The sequence below is a fragment of the Camellia sinensis genome, chromosome 12 (assembly GCF_055761805.1).
Source record: "Camellia sinensis isolate YWXY chromosome 12, ASM5576180v1, whole genome shotgun sequence".
NCBI lineage: Eukaryota > Viridiplantae > Streptophyta > Magnoliopsida > Ericales > Theaceae > Camellia > Camellia sinensis.
Genome location: NC_138972.1, coordinates 160,706,341 through 160,727,445, shown reverse-complemented (window position 1 = coordinate 160,727,445; position 21,105 = coordinate 160,706,341). Strand labels below are relative to the sequence as shown.

Genomic DNA, 21,105 nt, shown 5'->3' with positions numbered 1-21,105 from the left:
AGTAGTATTTCCAAAAATCTTGTGGAAATGAAACAATTCATCAGTTGCAATTTACATATCACTAGGACCAGGTAACTAACATAAGTAGGGCATTTTTTTAGGACAAAATTCGTTTTGTGATTTAGTTCTCAGCAGATATCCTGAATTTAAATAATAATAAAAAATAAAATAAGATAAAAACTGTTTCTGTCCAGGAGATATAGGATGAGGGGTCATTGCTGTGCGTGACTGTGGTGCCTCTATTTGAGGTGTATTATGGTCTTATTTTTATGATCCAAACCGTCAACAAGTAGAAAAATGTAGGGGTTCCACATAAGATACGGTACGATACCTTGGAATAATTAGCCATACATTGATTGATTTGATGATAAAGTACTAAAATGGATTATCCAATGATCCCAAGAACATTGGTTTCATTGTCAGGGGCAGAGGAAAGGTTTCTCTAAGCAAGTGGTTTTCGCCATGTGAAAAACTCAATCTATCAGCAGAACATGACTACTTCACTAGGTAACATTTGGTTCAAAAATTCAATCAATTGTAATTTTTGTCTGTCTTGGTTTTAATCTCATTTTCGTATCTCATGAAGGTGGTGTAGGGATTCTCTATGGAAACCCAGCGTGTTGCCAGCGGATTTGGACCGTAAAAAAACTGCACTTCCTGTAATGGAGCATTATACAGAGGCTACAGATGGCTCATTCGTAGAGAAGGAAAGTGCAGAGGCAGGAAATTAAATCAAAGGGAGCACTTATTATTTATAATTTTTTATTTAAAAAAAATCATGATTAACATTAAGAAATGGAGCATTATACAGAGGCTACAGATGGCTCATTCGTAGAGAAGGAAAGTGCAGAGCCAGGAAATTAAATTAAAGGGAGTACTTATTATTTATAATTTTTTATTTAAAAAAAATCGTGATCAACATTAAGATAATAATAATTTTATGAGCTAAATTTAAGTATAAGAAATTAAAAATCATTATTAATAGGAACAAATCAAAATTCTATAATAGTGTATAATAGCTCGGTACGGGATGGTGATGTAAGTTTGTAATTTTAGCACAAAAAATTATGGATCAAAATTCCTAATTTTAGAAAATAAAAACACATTATTTATCTATTTAATTTTTATTTAACATAAAATATTAAAGTGATGATATTGCTTATAAACGATGTGTTTTGAATTAAAATTATTAAATAGTCATAGAGTACCACATTGCGTTGCCTTGTGATGCTTAAAGCATGAAAAATCACAAATCACAATAAATAGCTTGTCAACTACTTGAAAATAATAAGTTAATTATATTTAATCCATATGATTTCCCACTACGCTATTGATTTAGATTACTATATAAACAATACCACATGGTGCTCTCAAAGTATCAAATAACTACTTATTGTGAACAATACAATAAATCCTTAGCCAAAAAACATGTTAAGAAAAAAAAAATACATTTTGTATATGACCACAAAACAAAAACAAAAAAAGTTCAAAACTGAGGGGGGGTTTGGCTCTGCCCCAGACTTCAGCTCATCGAAGGGAAAAGAGCTTGATCACCTTGAAAGTGTTCTTGCTAATGAGCCTGTGGTTGTTAAAAGAGGTCAACACATTGTTGAAGCATGTTTAATTTTCTGCTTGGTAGTTTCCTTTCCTAACCAATAAACATGTCTCATAAATAATGTCAACTTATCAGAAAAACAATAAAATTTGAACTTTATGAAAGTGCATATTATTTTTTGGAAAATGATTGGTGGCCCTAAAAAATTTGTCCCTAATGCCCCTAATTTCCATTTTTAGAAACTGTTTTCTTTTTTTCTTTCTTTTTTCCTTTTTTTTTTTTTTTTTTTTACCTAAAGTGGAAATTTCGGGGCATTCGAGCCCCGAAATTCGGGCCCTCAAGCAGCGCCGTTATTTTTTTCCTCTTTTCCATGGCGGATATGAGAATTTGATTTTCAATGGAATGATGAAATGAAAGATTTCCAAATAGAGTAGTGTAGATAATGAAATAATTTGATTTTTCATGATTGGGTATAATAGTTTGAGTAAATGATGTGGGGGTGTATTTCCTGATCGTTTGGTGGATGATTTATTTTTCATTGCAATTTGTGAATTGCTGTGCATAAGCGAAGGAGTAGCTGTGGAAAGGCTCATTGCAACCATGCGGAAAAGTGGGAAGCAGCCAGATTTTGTGTTGTGCGTAGGAGATGACTGTTCAGGTGAAGATATGTTCAAGACCATTGCAAGGTCTGTTGCCAACCAGTTGTTGCCTGCCATAATAACAGAAGTTTTCGCCTGAAGTCATCAAAATGCTTCAAGGCCTTGCTGTAGCATCTAGAAAGCTCCCTAAGGTCGCATTTGAAGGGTTTCTTTCTATGAAATACTTGATTTGAGGCAGGTACAGTATAGGTATATGGGTCAGCATTCACTTGATCTGTAATCTAGTTTTTATTCAGTTGGGCAGGAGTATAGGAGTAGTACAGTGCTAGTGAGAAAGATAGCATTGTACAGAAAACAAGTATACATTCACAGGTCACTTGAAACAAATATTTGGAAATTTTAACATCAGGGATTGATTTATTTCTAGTGCTTTGTCCATAAATTTTATGGCATCCCCTTCAACTACAGTGAGCATTTTAACTCTCCCAATACCACTATAATTGGCAATTATCCGCATCTTTTAAATTCTAAAATCTAAATCCCCAATTCCATCCTTTCATTTTTCATCGACCCAAATAACATTCTGCCCATTGCTTTCTATTCTGTTTAAGGTGTTTTCAACCATCCAGTCCCATTTTGATCACTCTTGACAACTACAAATCAGAGTTACAACAAGAAGAATATGATTTTCCATTAGCCAAACACCATGGAAAATTGCAGCCATGTAACCTTTTGTACAATTTGTAAGTCAGAATCAAACTGTAAACCAAAAATGTAAAATACATATGGTAGTCAACACTACACGATTCATGAGAAAACTAAACCATAAAGTTTCATTCTATAAGATTTTATCCACTCCAGCCTCTAATCTGTTTTTCCTCAATACCGGTTATGCTTGTCCATGTCATAAAACTCTATGTTCTTGTACTTCTGGGATATTATTTCTGCTTGAACTTTTCTTGCCGTGTCAGTAGCACAACCAACAAGAATGAGAACCGAAGTGCCTACAAATCCCCGGAATGCAGTCAGGTGTGTAGTTTGTTCAATCACAGCAGGACCAGCAGCCAGAATTGCCAAAAATGCGGATCCCAGGACTGATATCCGACTAAGAACCTGAATTCAACCAAAAATAGGTCATAAATCTGTCGAAATTATTTTGAAGCTAAATTTGTGCCAAAAGTTCAGATATCAATCAAGTATAAAATACTCATTAGCTGTATGAATACAGAAGAAAAGAGCAAACAAGGAACCAAAATATCTCCACAAAATCTATTCCAAACTCCTCAATGAGTAAATCACAAAAGAGAGTGGGCACTAAGTTACGAATTAGGGATTTGTATCCCGAAGAAGCAGAATGTATTAGGTTGTTTATGTATCGCTTGGACTTTACAGTAGTCTGTTTTGTTACATAGCATTGACGCACAATATCAGCCAGGCAAAGCAAAGGGTCTAAAATTAAAAGGTAATCTGAACAAAATGCAAAGTACCCAATTTCATACAAGTTGGGAAAAAAGAAACACCCAGTTTAATGCAATAAAAACAAAACTGGACTCAAATGAAGTCCTCCAAAAGAGACAAAATTCATTCAATTTCCAGATGACATCCAAACACCACATCAAAATAGATGGGTAAGGGAGTAATAAAAAATAAAAAAGGGAGTAATTTTTCTATTGAATTCGAACTCTTTTTTTTTTTTTGGTTGAAAAAGTAAATTATTTTGACAAAAATTGATATTTTTTGAATTTTCAAAAGTCAAGCATATGAAAATAATGAGGCATGAATGTTCTTCCTACAAGAGAAATTTAGACTCTCATAGGAAAGTAGCTGCGAGTGAACACTAGAGAAGCTGATGCCCATGGCTTACTGAAATGTCTTAGACTGATTTACGATAAAGCTAGAACCAAATGTATGGCTAAAGCAGGGTGAAGCTGACTAAATGTACAAGCTGGAACAAAAATAAATGATAGGCCATATATTCAAGTAGACAGTAAATTACTGCTTTAATAAATGCAGTCGTACTTTTACCGGGTCGAACAAGTGGTATTGATGCACCTTGGCGCTTCAACTGTTCACTCACATCATCAGGATCCAGCTGTAGAAAAGTGTAGTAGTAGTTGGAGAAGGCTATCAATAGAATGTGTGGGGCGATAGAGAGAACCTACAAAGAATTTATCTGGTCAGATTTAGAATATTTCAAATGTTTCATCTAAATCGAAAGGGAAAGCCACTGCAGCCTACTGAGACTCAGTTTTAGAGGTGAGTTTTAAATGCACAAGGAATATATTGCTAGAATAGTTGGAATTTAACTTTTTCACTGGAATATCTCAACTTCCATCAATGGCAAGCCTCCTTGTAAGACTGAGGTTCTGCAAAAGAGTGAATAATAGACAAAAAGGTACGATAGGAAGCAAAAAAACAAGTATTAGACCAACCCAACCTGTTTGGAGCACAACGCACTCGAGGAGGATATCGTTGTGCAGCAAGATCAGAGTCGTCAGAAGCAGGAGGATTAGCAGCAAAGGCAGAGACAACTAGTGGAGGAGAAGCCTTACGACGAGAATAAACTAACAACGGAGGAGGAGAAGACGGCGAAGGAGGAGAAGTAGTCAGAGGTGAAACATGTGGAGAAGATGGAACAAGCTCTGGAGGAACTATGGAGATGTACTCATCAGATGGGACCTCAGAAAGAAATCGAATCAATATGAACCAAATCCTCTTTGGAAACTGGGGCGGTGAGAGGAGGAAGCTGAAAATAAGATAAACGTTCGAGACAGGCAACGTAGCGGGAGACATAAAGGCGACGAGAAATAGGGTTATAACAGCGATAACCTTTCTAAATGAGACTATAACTCGAAAAAACACATAAGCAGACCCAAATACACAAAGGAGGGAGTAATTAGGAAGTTGAGAAAACAGAGCCTCATAAGGAGACTGACCAGAAAGAAAGGGGGTAGGCATACGGTTGAGAAGAAAAATCGCAGTAAGAACTGTCTCACCCCAAAATGGAGCCGAAACGAAGGTAGAAAGAAGGAGAGACCTAGCTATCTCAAGGAGATGACGGTGTTTACGCTCAGTTCGACCATTTCGGGCAAGTGTATTAGTACAAGAAGTATGGTGAATAGTACCTAAGTTGGCTAAATATTTATAGAATTCAGTTTTAAAGTATTCCCCACCCAAGTCAGAACAATTTAATAGTAGACCCAAACTGTGTAGTGACCATAGACTGGAAAGTACGGTATATTTGGTAAAAGTCAGACTTATGAGTCATAAAATAAACCCAAGTGTAACGGGTGCAATCATCAACAAAAGACACATAGTATATTGAACCCCCTTTAGTAAGAACAGGAGAAGGTCCCCAGACATCAGTACACAAGAGAAAAAGGAGAAACAGAAATAGAGGTACTTTTATTAAATGGTAAAACTGACATTTTGGCAAGTTTACACCCCCGACATTCATCAATTTGACTAGGAGGAACTTTACCCAACAATCCTGATTGAGCTAAAGACCGTAAGTGGTCAACAGACAAATGACCTAGGCGAGAATGACATAAGTAAAAGTGACTCGACTGAGAATCTAACTGAAACGAGGAAAATGCAGCTGGAGAGATGGATAAGGGGAGATGCAAGCTTTCAACCACATATAGATCTCCAACTCTATGGTTGGTCCCAATCTGCTTCTTGGACACCCGATCCTGCACACAAAAAACAGAAGAGGAAAAGATAACATCAAAATCAGAAGCATCAAGTTGACTAATTGATAATAAACTGACATATAATTGAGGGACATAGAGAACAGAAAGAATGGTAACAGCAAAAATGATAGAGGGTAAGACAGACCCAATAGACAAAACAGACATACCAGACCCATTAGCAGTATTAATAGTAATAAGAACGGATAGGGTAATACAATTTTGAAGTAAGGAAATGTGAGGAGTCATATGATGAGAGGCACCAGAATCAAAAAACCAGACAGAAGAACGGATACCTGAAGAGGACCCAAGCAAACCTAAATGAAGAGATGTAAGAGCGGAGGCAAATGGGGATGGCTAAGAGGTGGAGAGGATATACTGAAGTTGTGCAACCTGAGCACTCAAAGAAGCCAAGTCAGGATCAGGAGCCAAAGTAGCTGCGGTGTAAGCGGCAGGAGGGCGGAAAGTACCCGAAGTAGGACCGAGGAATTATGTCTGGGAAGATGGAGCAAGCTGACGTGCCTTCTTGGGACAGTTGCTCTTCCAATGACCCCTCTGATGGTAGAAAACACACTCATCTGGCCCTAATGGTCCTTTCTTGGGTTTCATAGTGGCTTGAAGCTGATAAGAGGTGGGGTCAATAACAAGGGAGGCTTGGTAGGAGCCAAGAAGACAGAAGGAGGCAGAGTCTGAGTGGCCGTCTTAAGACGAGTTTCCTCGGAGAGGAGCTCACGAACAATAGCATCTACAGAGAGAAGAGGAGATCGGTGAAGGATGTCACCTCGGATAGCCTCATACTAAGGGGATAGAGCCATTAAGAATTGCATTAAACGACTCTGCTCCCGAAACTCAATATAAGCGTCCAGTATCTTGAGACTAGGTGGTTCCATAAGAGCCAACTGATCCCAGAGACCGGTCATCTCAATATAAAAGTCTTGAATAGTTTGATCCCGTTGACGAGCAATCTAAATAGTTGTTTCCAACTCATATCGTTTGGCAAAGTTGGACTGCTGATAAACACCTAGTAAATAATCTCACACTTCCTTGGAAGTACTGTACTTGGAAAACATCATTCCAATACGTTCATCCACAGAATTATGAAACCAGGTCAGAACTTGGGCATTATCACAATCCCAAGTGTCACAAGAAAGCAGATACCCTTCCGCCTTCGGGTCCGATGGACGAGAAACATAACCAGAAACACAACCCCATTTTTTTTTACCAAGAAGAAAATTCTTCATGACGCTGGCCCAATAGGCATAATTGCCACAAGTGAATTTACATTTTATGGCTTGGATTTTAGTATCCGACATTGTAATAAAACAAAATTTGTAATAAACAGACAGGTATGGGGCTTGAGTGCAGTATTCTTGAAATAGGATTTAAAATAGAAATACCCAAGTTGAAGCACAGAGAGAGCAAACAAAGATTGCGAAGCACAGAGAGAGAGAGCGAGAGAGAGACAGAAGCTGAGATCGACCTTCAAACAAAGATTGCGAAGCATAGAGAGAGAGAGAGAGAGAGAGAGAGAGACTGAACCTGAGATCGATCTTCAGACAGAGATCGTGAGGAAGCGAGAGGCAGACGAACTAGATTAACCAGGGAGCCGAAATAGATAGTTGCGAATCGAATCAAACAGAGATCACGCGGAAGAGGGGCCTTCGTGGGACAAACCAGACGAACTAGAAAGGGCTAGGGTTTCGAACCTTCGCGAGTCTGGAGAGAGAAAAGTCGCAACTCCAATGGTGATATGCGAAGCAGCTAGGGTTTCGAACCTAGCTTTGACACGGTGTAAGATTTCTAAACGAAAACTATATATATTAGAGTGAATTAATTGACAAAGAATACACCATTTATATAGAACACTAATTCCTAATCCTACATGAATACATCACTGATATATAAAAATCTAATAGGAAAACTAATTCCTAATCCTATAAGGAAAAAGGAGAACACATTCTCACAGAAGGCACTACAACAATTGTTCTTACCCCCCGGGTTTAAAGCCACTGCAGCCTTTTTCAGAGCAGCTAAACCAGTGAAGCGTGCTAAAGTGCCTGGAAGTGCTAACGATGATGTAGAAAAGATGTTTGGCATCACTCCTGAACTATTGACCTGCTCAATTAAAATGAAATGAGATCATAAGTATGACATAAGACTAAAGTTCAAAAACATCACAAATAACCCCAATCCAAGAAGACAATACTATAAATGCAAAACATTAACAGAAGATTTCCATGCATGACAATTCACATAAGCAAAACAATATGAAGTGAATAGCAGGTGAATCAGAAAAACATTGCCAAAGAGATGAAATCAGTATGTTGCAAGAGTAGTCATTTTACAAAAAAAATTGTTAAGTAACACATGTAGATTGCTTCTAAGAAGAAAATTATAATCATTTCCAATCAGTAACACTTACTGAAACATAGTATCATTTCCAATCAGTAACACTTACTGAAACATAGTATGGAACTTGATTACAAACCTTAAAGGGTAGGTAAGCAGATTTTTGGAGCCCTCCAGTTCTGCTACTGCATTGTGAGGCATAATTAATTGGGATTTTCCTCTCTGCTTCCTGAAACCCTTTGTTAAGAACATTGTCAGCAGTTCTATGCTTCAACTAATCCAATTCTAATTCACAAAAATAACCGGCATTTACCTGAACGTACACAATACTAAGCACCAACAAGAAAAAGGAGAAAATGATAGGACAAGTCCAATGTAGTTGCCATCCTGAAATGCCTCTGCAACAGTCCTACCAAAAGATGCGGCAAGTAGGATATAAAGCTCGTGAAGATCAAAAGAGATGTACCAATTCCAAGTTTTAGGTCAGAAAAACGTTCACCAATGTAAGTTGTAAGCACGGATCCAAGGGTTAATAAAGTAAGAGAAGCCAGAACCCACTGTGTACTGAAATCATCGACATAAGGGCGAAGGTAGAGTACTTGGCCAATTGCCTGCCATAAAAATTAAGAATATACAAAAGAAGATTAAAAGCATTGTTAAAGTCATAACATATAAAAAATTAAAAGCATATTGTGGAAAATTTATTTACAAGAAACCTCAAAATAGACACCAAAATACTTAGGACTCATGGCCTATCATCCATCCAAACACATTTGTGTGACCTCAGTGGTTGGTGAAAGTGATTATAATTTATAATTTAACAGCTTACAGCTTATAACTCATAATTGTGAACATAAGCTGATTTTTTACTTATAAATTAAGCTTTTCCTCCCTCACTCAAAGAATAAGTTGATTTTTAACTTACAAAAAGCTATAAGCTGTATTATTAAGCTGAACCAAACACATCAAAATAGTTTAAATTAAGCTAAAAGCTGAAATAAGTTGGAAATAAGCCCTACCAAACAGGACCTAATTCTATTCAATATACATGCTTATCTTATCGCGCATGCAACTTACTGTTCATGATTATGTTGCACCTTGTGCTTAGGCAATATGAGACCTAGCCCCTTTACGCACCTTGAGCCCTTAACTACTTAACAGCTATGATTTGAATTAAAGCTGCATTTTATTTTATTTTTTTGCCAAAAAACATTTTCGGGAAAATGTTTCCTTATTAAAAATATTTTCTTATGTTTGGTTACGACTCTAATGTGCTTGTGGTTGTGGTTGTGGTGGTGGTGGGGCAGCGGTGGTTGCATAATGGTGGCAATGTTAGTGGTAGTGGTGATAAGGTAGTGGTGGCAATAGTGGTAGTGGTGGTGGGTGTGGTGAGGGTGGAAGGGTGGCTGGCTAAGAAACACGGACAGTTCTATGGAAGAGGCATGTTGTGTCGAACACGACACTCTACTGACACTCCTAAAAGTGTGTCCAACACTTCTTCAATGTGTCTTAACTAAAATTTTAAATTCATAATATTGGCCACTTCAACATGTTTTGAGCTCTCTAAACACGACCTATGTGACGAGTCTCTTCATATTAACAATATTTTTCATCCTTCAAAATCTAACTTGTGCATCTAAATATGTTTTGAAACATTTATAAGATAAATATATCACGTGCATTTCAATGTCATACAATTATTTTGTATTCATTAAAATGCAATTGGTACATGAATAATATCTTGATATTTAAATTATAGAATTTATGGCTTTTAAGGTTTAATTAGTTTTATATTTCTTTTCCATTACTTTGGAATAAACTATGCATATATTTGATATACAATAAATTTATAAAAATGCAAAATTTTAAAGTGTCCAAAATGTATCATGTCTTGCATTTTTTTAAAATCACAGTGACGGCGTGTCTCTATCGTATCGCATATCCCACTTAGGTGGCTAGTGGTGGTTGTAGTAGCAATAGCAGTTGCGGTGGCTGCAGTTGTTATTATATGGTGGTGCTAGTGGTGGTTTTGTATTGTTGGTGGTGGTATTGGTGATGGCCTGTGTTATATGGACTTTCTATTTCTCCTAAAGTACCCTTGTTTACTAGATATGACAAGAGTAAGGGTGCGGGATACGTGTTCGACATTTGTACCCAATTTAGACACTTAAATTTTTGACAATGTTTGAAAAAGAAGTTAACTCACATTTAAAACAAAAGAAACATTTCAAGTCTTTCACATGGATGAGAGATATCAATTTCATATTTTTCCTAAATCCTATTTATTTCAATTACATTTTTACATAATTTATGACATCTCCAAATGTCCACGATGCGTCCCCATGTTCATATCCAACTTTTGGAAGCATGTTCCAATATCCTAAGATTAAGGTTTATCAAGGTATGAGGCTTGGACACTCACACGAACTTGATATTCGTACCTAAGTGCATATAACATAGGTGATGGTGGTGTTGGTGGTAAGGCTTTAGTCTAGAAAACATTTTCCAATTTTGAAAATTGGAAAACATTTTTACTCATACAAGTTAGTTTTTGTCGTCCATGGAAAATGTTTTCCATTTAACCTTCATCTTGTTGTACCAGATACAAAAAAATACACATTTCTCATCTAAACAAACAAAACGTAAAATAAACAAGGTAAAGAACAAACATGCCACTCCTCTAGCTAAAGAAGGTTTCTCCTTTCTTGTACTTGAAGTACTTTCAAATTTTAGTGAAAGAAAGCTTAGGACACTTTCCCAAGGAGAATCACTTAGACCCAATGAGTTATCTGAATCTATACCCAGTGGATCAAAAACCGAACCCTCACAACTGAGAAGGAACTAGAATCAGCATGATGGAAAAATATATATATATTCACAAAAGAACAAAGCAATTCAATATCTGGAATTTTACCTATAACATTGCAACGTTGAAGAAACTTAATCTCTTGACAATCATCAAGTCTATAAAAGTAAAATTCACTTCAGACTTTTTATTTTTATGTTTTACTTTATGCAAGTTACATCATCGTGACTTCATTTCAACATATGTAAGGAATGATGTCCTTGATTCCTCAATAATTTTCTCTCAATGAAAACTTGAAAAATATTTTTATTCATTTCAATAGGAAAAGAATTATGGTTTATATGATGTAGTAGTAACTTAACCCTTGCAAAGGTGAATCCCATTACATTCCTCTTCTTAATTTTCCTCCATGTAATGACCCCAAAATGCGTATAAGGAATTATCTTTATTTACCTATGGGTTAATGTGTTTTAGTGTGATTATATCTTTTGACTTGAAGCATTATCTGTTGAGTTACGACTTTAAAATTGAAATTACCGATCTTTATGGGTTCAGAAATCAAAATTGAGTACTTGCTTATGTTAATGGAAATTTTTAGAGCTATTTGGAAAAGTTAATTGGAAATTTATTTTGTCTGATTCGTTAAGGTGTGTTTGGGCGGTTAACGTTGCACCGCAAATTGAAGGCCTTAGAGGCTTCAGAAACCAGAACGGATTATATAGTTATGATCAGCATAATTTTTAGATTCATCTGGGAAGTTTAATTGAAATTTGATTTTGTACGATTCGTAAGGGTGCGTTTGGCTCTCCCTATTGTGATAAGCTTAAGTGTGTAATATATATATATATATATATAGACATGCCATATGAGTTGTTGAACTCATCATTTTGGAGTCAAAACAAAATATCTAAGGGAGAGAACCGAGAGAAAGAGAGGGCAAAGGAGAGAGGAAGCTTCTCTAAGAGAGAGAAAGAGAAAGAGAGCTCCCCAGAGCTTGAAGATAAACTTGAAGAGATTGAAAAGAGAAGAAGAAGATCAACCATGGAAATTTGGGGAAATTGAAGAGAACTAAGAGAAAGACAAAGATTGAACTAAGGTATGACAATCTATCTTGAATCCTTATGTTTAAAGCATCAATTCATAAAATCATAATGATATTGGAAGATTTGAACCCATTTGGGTTAGGGTTTTATGTGAGTATTTACTTGAACTAAATTTAACGAATTAGAATTTGAGTTCTATAATTTTGTTTATGATTGGAGCTCAACCTTATGAATACCACATGAAATGAACTTTTGAATTGTCCAAAGAATAAGATCATGCAAGAATCAAGTGTATTTGTGGGTTGTGTTTTGAGAACTTTGAAGATCATGAAAGATAAAGCATTGATCTTGAACATTGAGAAAAGATTGGTTTGTTTGAAATGGAATTACACTTGATTGATGTTAGTTTATCATATTGTGGTGTAATTTTACATGTTTTTGGATGATTAGAGTTGAAATCTAGCTTAAAAAGTGGAAAAACAAGTGTTAGAGCCAACAAACTTTTTCGAACAGCAAAACTAACCCAGAGCCGCATGTGCGGTGGGGCTTCCCGTACGTGCAGCAGTCCATTTCCAGCACCAACTTTGATTCTGCTAAAAAAGCACATGGTCCTGCACATGCGGCCCAGTTTCTTGCAAGTGCGGGACAGCCTTGTTCAGCCAATTTCAAATAAGCATATCTCTTGCATCCGAACTTCGTTTTAAGTGATTCTTGATCCTAAATTCAAACCCCGGAAGTCTAGTTTCTAATGGTGGTGGTCTCACTCCTAAATTCTAAGTACACAACTAGATATTCCCAAATTAGTGACGATTGTTCACTTTCTGTCTACCAATTTTATACCATTTCTTCTTCTAAACCATTTTCCTTTCGATTCCTCTTATTTTCCTAGACACGGATTATGACCTATTGAGGACTAATGAGTTTAGAACCACCATGTCTGATTGATTAAAGAACAAGAAAGAGATTGATTATATCCTCATATTATGCTATGTGCATTGTGTTTGTAGGTCAAGACGAGGACATCGTCCCATTGCTACCGGAAGCCCATCATTGTGAGTAATAGTAGTGTAACGATATGTTTTATTTACTTCTTGTGGTTATGATTTATATATCGTGGTTTGTGAATAGCATATACTATTAACATTATGCTTTAATTGAATTAATGGACATGATTGAACGATGGTATTGGTATGGACCTAAGGTCGTTTTGTCTCTATTAATGAAAGTGGACCTAAGGCCATTCCGATGTAAATTGTTTATGACTCATGGCCCTAAGGCCGAAGGAGATGGAGACATGCCGATGTTTCGTCTACATGTGACTAATGGCTGTATGCCTAGGGAGCTGAAGACATGTCGATGTTCCATCTTCCCCATATTGCTCTGGACAACTGTTGTTATGTAGGCCTAAGGCTGTTCTGTATCATATGTGGGCCCGAGACTGTTCTGTATCATATATGGGCGCGAGGCCGTTCTGTATCATATGTAGGCCTGAGGCCGTTCTGTATTACATGTGCGCTTGAGGCCGTTCTGTATTACAATTATGGATAGGTCCTACGTATGTATATTATATTCCTCAAGGTTATGCTCATTCATTTAACCTCCTTACATTGCTATTATTCACTGAGCCTTGTTCATTCTGTTTTATGCATATTTATGTAGGTGAGCCATCGGGGATTGACACTAGAATTGTACTGAGATCCACCTGTGTGCCAAGCCACCTGGGGTACGCTTCCATGTTGAGGCCTTAATTTTGATTACTGGGATTTATGTAATTTACGGAGTCTTATATAAGTGTGTGTGTGAGATCTGTATAATTCTATGATTATTGTAAATATGGAAACGTAATTAAAGAATTACATTACTCTAAATTTTTATGTATGCACAAGCTCAATGGGCATTTTATCTATGTTGATATTGCTTCCGCTTATGACTCCATATTTGAGTAAGTGTTGTTTTGAGGCCTAAGTGCATGCTGGTCAGGTACCAAACTTTAGGGGCGCGTTTGGGTTGTGACACTCCATGTCTACCAAAAAACAAAGACCTATATAATGTTCACAAACCCCAAGTTCATCATGAGAATCCTTCCTGTCATGCTATCATAAACCCTAAACCGTTACCTACATTTGGCCTTTGAATTAAAACATACAACTAAATAACTAGTTACTTAATTTTTTAGCACATATTGTGGATGTTTGGAAAGTTGCTATTTTAGTTTTTGACTATTTTAGTAAGTTAAAATTTTTGTGTGTGGAAAGATGATTGGATTTTATTTGTAATTAGAAGTGATATTTGTGAGCTAAGTTGCACGAAGCGGAAGTGGGAGCGGCTCAGGGAGCGGTAATATATATATATATATATATATATATATATATATTAATAGTATGTAGTAGAGTACTATTAAAAAGGAAATTTTATCCACTGTTTTATGTATTCAAAAATTTCAAGATGATGTTTTAAATCAAAAATTCTTACTTCGTGTTGATTGCAAATCTGCTAAATTTATTTTAGAAAAAGATGTTGAAAATCTTGCTAGTAAACAGATTTTTGCCCGTTGGCAAGCTATTTTAAGTATTTTTGATTTTGATATTACCTATATCCCTGGTTGTCAAAATTCCCTCCCTGATTCCCTCCCTGATTAAGGTGTATGCTGCTTCCGCCATTTTGGTATCAGAGCCAAGTTAGGTTGTATCCTGTTTCTAACTGTTTAGCTACTTCTGTTTAATCGTCTTCCTTGTTGGTTTAATTAATCCTGTTTTCAGTTCATCTTAATCACCCAAACGATTGGTCTATTCTATCCACCTAGTTTAAGTCACCCACTTCTTCCCAGTCTTCTGTAAGTCCTTCGGTTTAGGCAGAGTCAGACTTTGGGGTTTAAAGATAGGGTATGTATGTATACTAGGTATGTGATACAATTGACAAGAATAGGGTATGTATTAAGATATCTGAAAAACTGGTTAATTAAATCCAAACAATGAATCGATTATTTAGAAGTAACTCATCAGTCAGTTCTAGGTCAACTGCCTTGCCTTCCATACCTAATCCAGGCATCATAATTAATGAAGAAGACATTCAACATATCCAACAAAACCATGATGGATCCGTTAATATAAAATTCAATCGAAGTCAATCTTCTAGACATAGTACATCTAGTGTCCCTTCGGAAATATCAACTGACGATGAAATATTTAACACTCCTTTATTTAGAAAAAACAGTCAAATCCATCTTGGTCCAACTAATCCAACTTCAACAAATAAATTAAAAGGAATTGATAATTCTACCACTTCCCAAATTAGTAAACCTGTTTATACTACTACTTCACATTTCCCTGACGAAGAAATAGCTTCAAATAATTCCCCAACTCAAACTGATTTCGAAGGATTAATACCACCTGTCAATCCTCAGCTAATGACAATTAAAAAAGCTTTTACTCCTAATTTAGAAAAATTACTTATTGAATTCAAATCTAAAGAAAATAGATCTAAAAGACATGCTTATAGTGCTAAATATGATTCTGCTCAACAATCCCGGATAACTCGAAAATGGTATGATTTTATGGTTCAATATGGTTTTGAATTATCCTTCTTTGATTATATGGATCAATATTACAAAAAGATTAATACAATCACAAAACATAAATGGAAAACTTCTCCAAATACTTCTGTTAGTTCTAATCATCCTCCATTAGAAAATATAATTATTGATCACCAAGGTTCTGAAGTTCCAGCCTCTCCTTTCAAATTACCTGGTACTGACCCTGAACTCAAAAAAGTTATTGAACAAAACAATTATACTAATCAATGTCTCAAAACAATTGGTAAACAATTAGATAAATTGGAAACTAATTTAGATGACCAATATCCCAAATCAGCTAAAACTTTAGATCAACCATTACTTAATCTACCTAGTCATCGTTCTAAACGAAATAGTCTAGTTACTACTGACCAATCTACTGTCAAAGCTATTGAACAATTATTTACCAAATTAACTCCTAATGATACTTCTACATCTAAAGATAAAGGTCTTACTGTTTTAAATCAACAACCTATTACTAATACTATATTTGATCAATCTGAAACTGACACTACTGATAATGAACTACATCAATTAGCTCAACAATTTCAACCTACTACTCTTAATAAAATTCACTATCCCAAAGTTAATCCTCAAACTACCAAAAACTGGTATTCTAAACCTACTCCTGTCGACCTCCAATTTGAAGACACAAATATTAGTAATCAATTTTCTGTTTCTGCTAAGAAATTATACGAATGGAATATTGATGGTCTCAGTGAAGATCAAATCCTTCAAAAATTAAATCATTTATCTATGGTTGCCAATAGTTATCTCAGTAATTATCCCCAATACACTCAACCTGAAATCGTTTCTTTACTTACTTCTGGTTTTACTGGTATGCTCAAATCTTGGTGGGAAAAATATCTCACTGAAACAGACCGTGACTCTGTTATTTATGCCAATCAAACTGATGAAAATGGTCTCCCTCTTTTTGATGAATCTATTGGCTGTTGTCACCCTGATGGCATTAATCAACTAATATATACAATAGTTCGACATTTTATTGGTACCCCAACAAATATTTATTCTCGAATCCATGATCAATTAAGTAATCTTAACTGTCCAACCTTAAGCGATTTTAGATGGTATAAAGATGTATTTACCTCTCGTGTCATGTTACGCGAAGACTGTACTAAATCATTTTGGAAAGAAAAATTTATTAATGGATTACCTAGCTTATTTGCCCATAAAATTAGAGATGTTCTTAGTCAACCCACTGGTGTTATTGAATATGATAATCTCACGTATGGTGATATAATTAGCACTATTCAAAAAGAAGGATTAAAAATGTGTATTGACCTTAAACTTACTCAAAAAGCTAATAAAGATAAACATAAAGCTAAATATGAATTAGGAAATTTCTGTGAACAATATGGTTTACCTCCTGTTGCACCCTCTCGTAGAAAATCACACAAATACTCCAAACATAAACCATCTTATAAACATTCCAACAAATATAAATATCAGAAGCACTATACACCTTCCAAATCCAATGATAAATTTTATACTAAACCTAAAAAGAAATATTATAAATCTCAATCACATCCAAAATCTAAATCTACTAGAGATGTTACTTGTTATAACTGTGGTCAAAAAGGTCATTATTCTAATAAATGTAAAGAAAAACAAAAATTAAAAGATAGAGTCAATCAACTCCAAATTGATGATAACTCCAAAAATCAGTTATATGATATTTTCCAACTAAATCACTCTGTTAGTAATTCTTCCTCTTCTGATCAACCTGATACGTCATCTGATTACCATTCACCTAGTGATAATTCCGATAATGATATTACAATCGGTTGTAATGATGTTTGTTGTAAACCCATTAAACAAATAACTGTCCTTACCAAAACTACTCAAGAAGAATCCGCTCTAATCGATCTAATTAGTAAATTAGATGATCCTACGTTAAAACAAAAATATACAGATAAATTAAAATCCTTATTAATCCATTCAGATTCCAAACCCAAGTTTGATAAACCTATAATCAGTCTATCCAAAACTTTAGAAAGATTTAAAAATAAACAAAAAGAAGTCACCTTACAAGATTTACAACAAGAAATCAATCAGATTAAAAACACAATCAAAGAATTACAACATAAAGATAAAAAATTAGAAGATGAAATTATTACCCTCAAACTTGATAAAAGGTTAGATAATTTCCAAACTAATGCACAAGAATCCCCACAAGAATCTGAACATGAATCTGATCCTACTAATCCTGATAATTTGATATTTGATAACCGATCACACCACTCTCAATCTAACAACCCTGAAGAAAAACGGTTAAGTTTAATCAACAAACTTTACATTCAAAAATGGTATTCTAAAATCAAAATAATTGTAAATGATTTTGAATTAGAATTAATTGCCTTAATTGATACTGGTGCTGATTTAAATTGTATCCAAGAAGGATTACTTCCTACTACATATTATGAAAAATGTCAAGAAAAATTAACTTCTGCCAATGGTACTATATATATATATATATATTAATAGTTATTTTTTTAAATATATTTATTATATAAAGATGAGTTAAATAGTTATTTTTAAATATATGTATTATTTTTATCTTAGGTATTATTTTTATTGATAATATTTTTAATTTATTTATATAATTTATTTTTTTATTTTTAATTGATATATATATTATAAATAAAAATATATAAAAAATAAGGAATAATAAAATATGTTAAAATAAATAAAAAATAAAAATTGAATGATTTATTTTATAGATTTTATTAGATTTTTTTATTATATATAATTTAATTAGATTTATTATTATATAACAAATTATATTATTTATTATATTTAGTATATGTTAAAAACGGGAGTGGACTCTCTAGAACACAAATCGAAGAGAGAGAAAAATGAAAAGGAAGACGAAGAAAAACACGATGACGACGACGACGAGAGAAGAGGAGATCAAGAGAGATGAAGACAGAGAGAGAAGAGGAGATCGACATCAATTTCGAAGGTGAAGACATAGAGAGAGAAGAGGAGATCGAGAGAGATGAAGACAGAGAGAGAGAAGAGGAGATCGACATCAATGTTGAAGGCGAAGACAAAGAGAGAGAAGAAGAGATCGAAAGTGAAGGTCTACGTCGATGTCGAAGGCGAAGGCGAAGGCCTAGGGCTAGAGCTATAACGACTCGGATTTTAAATTCACATCGGATTGATGTATAGTGGTGCCTGTCACCTTAAAACTTGTATGGTTGTCGGACTCTTGATATTGATGGATTGGCTAGTGAACTTCAAATATTATAATTGAGGACCCTTGGATGATGTTTGGAACCTTGATTGAAGCCTTAACAAGATATATAGATAAGATTAGATAAAAAGTCCCAAGTTTGAGTTTGAGTTTCTGACCAGCCGTCACTCTTTTGCCCTTTTCTCCTTCCATACTTAGAATTTGAATGTGAGGTTGGAACCATTGGAAAGCTTGTTTTTGGAGATTCAATTTGGACACAAGAACGACCTAGAACGGGGTCCCGATGAGAGAGTTATACCAGTTTGAAGTTTTCACATCTGTGCTGGAAGCAGATCCGCACGTGCGGGGAATATCGGCGCACGTGCGGGACTGTGCAGGACAGCAGCTCAAAAATGTGATTTTTGGACCATTTCTTACATTTTCTTTTCCTTTCTTCTTCTCCCCTCCTCCATGTCCGAAACCCTAGCTCCCCAAACCTTGATTTCCTCCACTTTTATCAACAAATCTACCATAAATCTTGCATCAATGATGGAGAACAAGAGAAGATTAACATTTTCTACCGATTGGATTTCGAAATTTTGGAGGAATCTCATCAAGCTTGCTCCCTTGTTTGATTCTTGAGGTACGGGTTCTATTATTGGGTTTAGATTATGGTTTATGGATGATGGACCTAGGGTGTATAAAAAATGGGAAGATTGGAACAAAAGAAATGGGTTAAGAAAGTTGGATTGTTCTTGAAATTTCTAGATTTTTCTTGAAACCCTAGGTTGATTTTTGATGATAATCAATGATTTAGCCCAAATTGAGAGTTGAATCATGAAATTGGTAGGTTGAATTATATATATACAAGTTTAATTGGAATTTGGTTATGTTTGAAAATTATGTTTAAAATTTGCGAATGAACTTTGATATGAGCAATGTAAATCACGTTTTAATGAGAAAGGAAATTGGGGGAAATGATTTGTTAATGATATAAATGACATAAACTCGGTTATGGAATGTGGAAATGGGAGTTAAGAATTCCTCTTGAATTATGTTGACTTATATTTAATGATGTTGAGTTGAATCATGTTGTTTATGTTGAATTGCGGTGATTATGTGGGATGGTATTGACTATATTGACTTTGATTTTTGTGACCTAAAATGTGGAGTTTTCTGAAATAGGTTTAATTCCAAATTATTTTGCTAAATACTTGTGGGCTTGCTTAGTTATTAAAATCAAGAGAATGATTTAATGGAGTTTCTTTATGGAGATAGGAAATGTTTGGTTTTTGGTAAAAACCCTAGACATTCAGAAATTTTTGGAAAAATATGGAAGATGTCCATACAATTCCGTTCTACCTTGAAATCGAAGTGATTGATTATAAATTCCATACCGTGTTTGCAAGAATGGTAATCTTCTATTTATATATATATTGAGATGGAGGAAATTGTGGTATAAATGGATGCTTAATGGTGGGCTTGTGAAGAATAATGAAGGAAAGAAAAAAAAAAGAACTAATGACTAAGTTATATATGTGTACAGGGCACACTTCAGGAGGGACAAGCACTCCGTTGTAGCACTGTGAGTAGGAGTACTATAGTCGTATGTTCAATTATCGTTAATGATTTTCATTGTTAAGATTATGTTCCTTGCAAGTAATTAAGTTAACATTCTGTTTACTGTTGACGATGAATACTAACATTCTGTTATTTACAAGATAGCTTACGAACAAATGGAACGTATAAACACTATGGAACTATGGTATCCACGTATCTCTGAACCCATTCAATCGGTAAAATGCGCTTACCTTTTTGTTAATAACTATCAGGAATGTCCTGTTAAACTTAAGTCAACTATGTTAACATATATAAACGATCAAACAAAGGTGTATGCTTCTGTATGCTACCGATGAATAGATCAAGTGAACTACGTCATTCTTAATGAATAATTAGCTAAGACCACAGATTGCTTTATACGTTAATACCTGCTAAGTATTATGATAAACAACGGATTGACTTACGGATGGCTCAACCTAAAGACAGAATTAAATATCAACGACCTTGTCATGTAATCCACATTATGATGTAACCTGTTCTGTCTTTGCTAAGTGTACTGTAATGACATGATATAACAAGAAATGTTCTATGTTCTAATATGTTACATTTTGAATTAATGAACAGTTGGCCATATATGTAAAGTATTCATGACATCCGTAGCACACGACCCTTACCCGAGGGTAATAATACCATGTTTTCAAGTATGTTACAAGTTCAAGTATGTTTTCAAGTATGTT

General features: G+C 34.9%; 1 protein-coding gene across 1 annotated transcript in view; it reads right to left on the bottom strand.

Annotated features, from left to right (window-relative positions):
• Positions 1-2,820: 2,820 nt before the first annotated feature.
• Positions 2,821-21,105, bottom strand: part of LOC114258656 (preprotein translocase subunit SECY, chloroplastic) — a 63,423-nt gene continuing 45,138 nt past the window's right edge. Inside the window, 8 exon segments of the mRNA XM_082897431.1 lie at positions 2,821-3,267; positions 4,151-4,292; positions 4,294-4,312; positions 7,835-7,958; positions 8,332-8,421; positions 8,506-8,556; positions 8,559-8,614; positions 8,617-8,803. Coding sequence (XP_082753557.1) covers positions 3,034-3,267; positions 4,151-4,292; positions 4,294-4,312; positions 7,835-7,958; positions 8,332-8,421; positions 8,506-8,556; positions 8,559-8,614; positions 8,617-8,803 — 903 coding nt within the window. The 3' untranslated portion in view covers positions 2,821-3,033.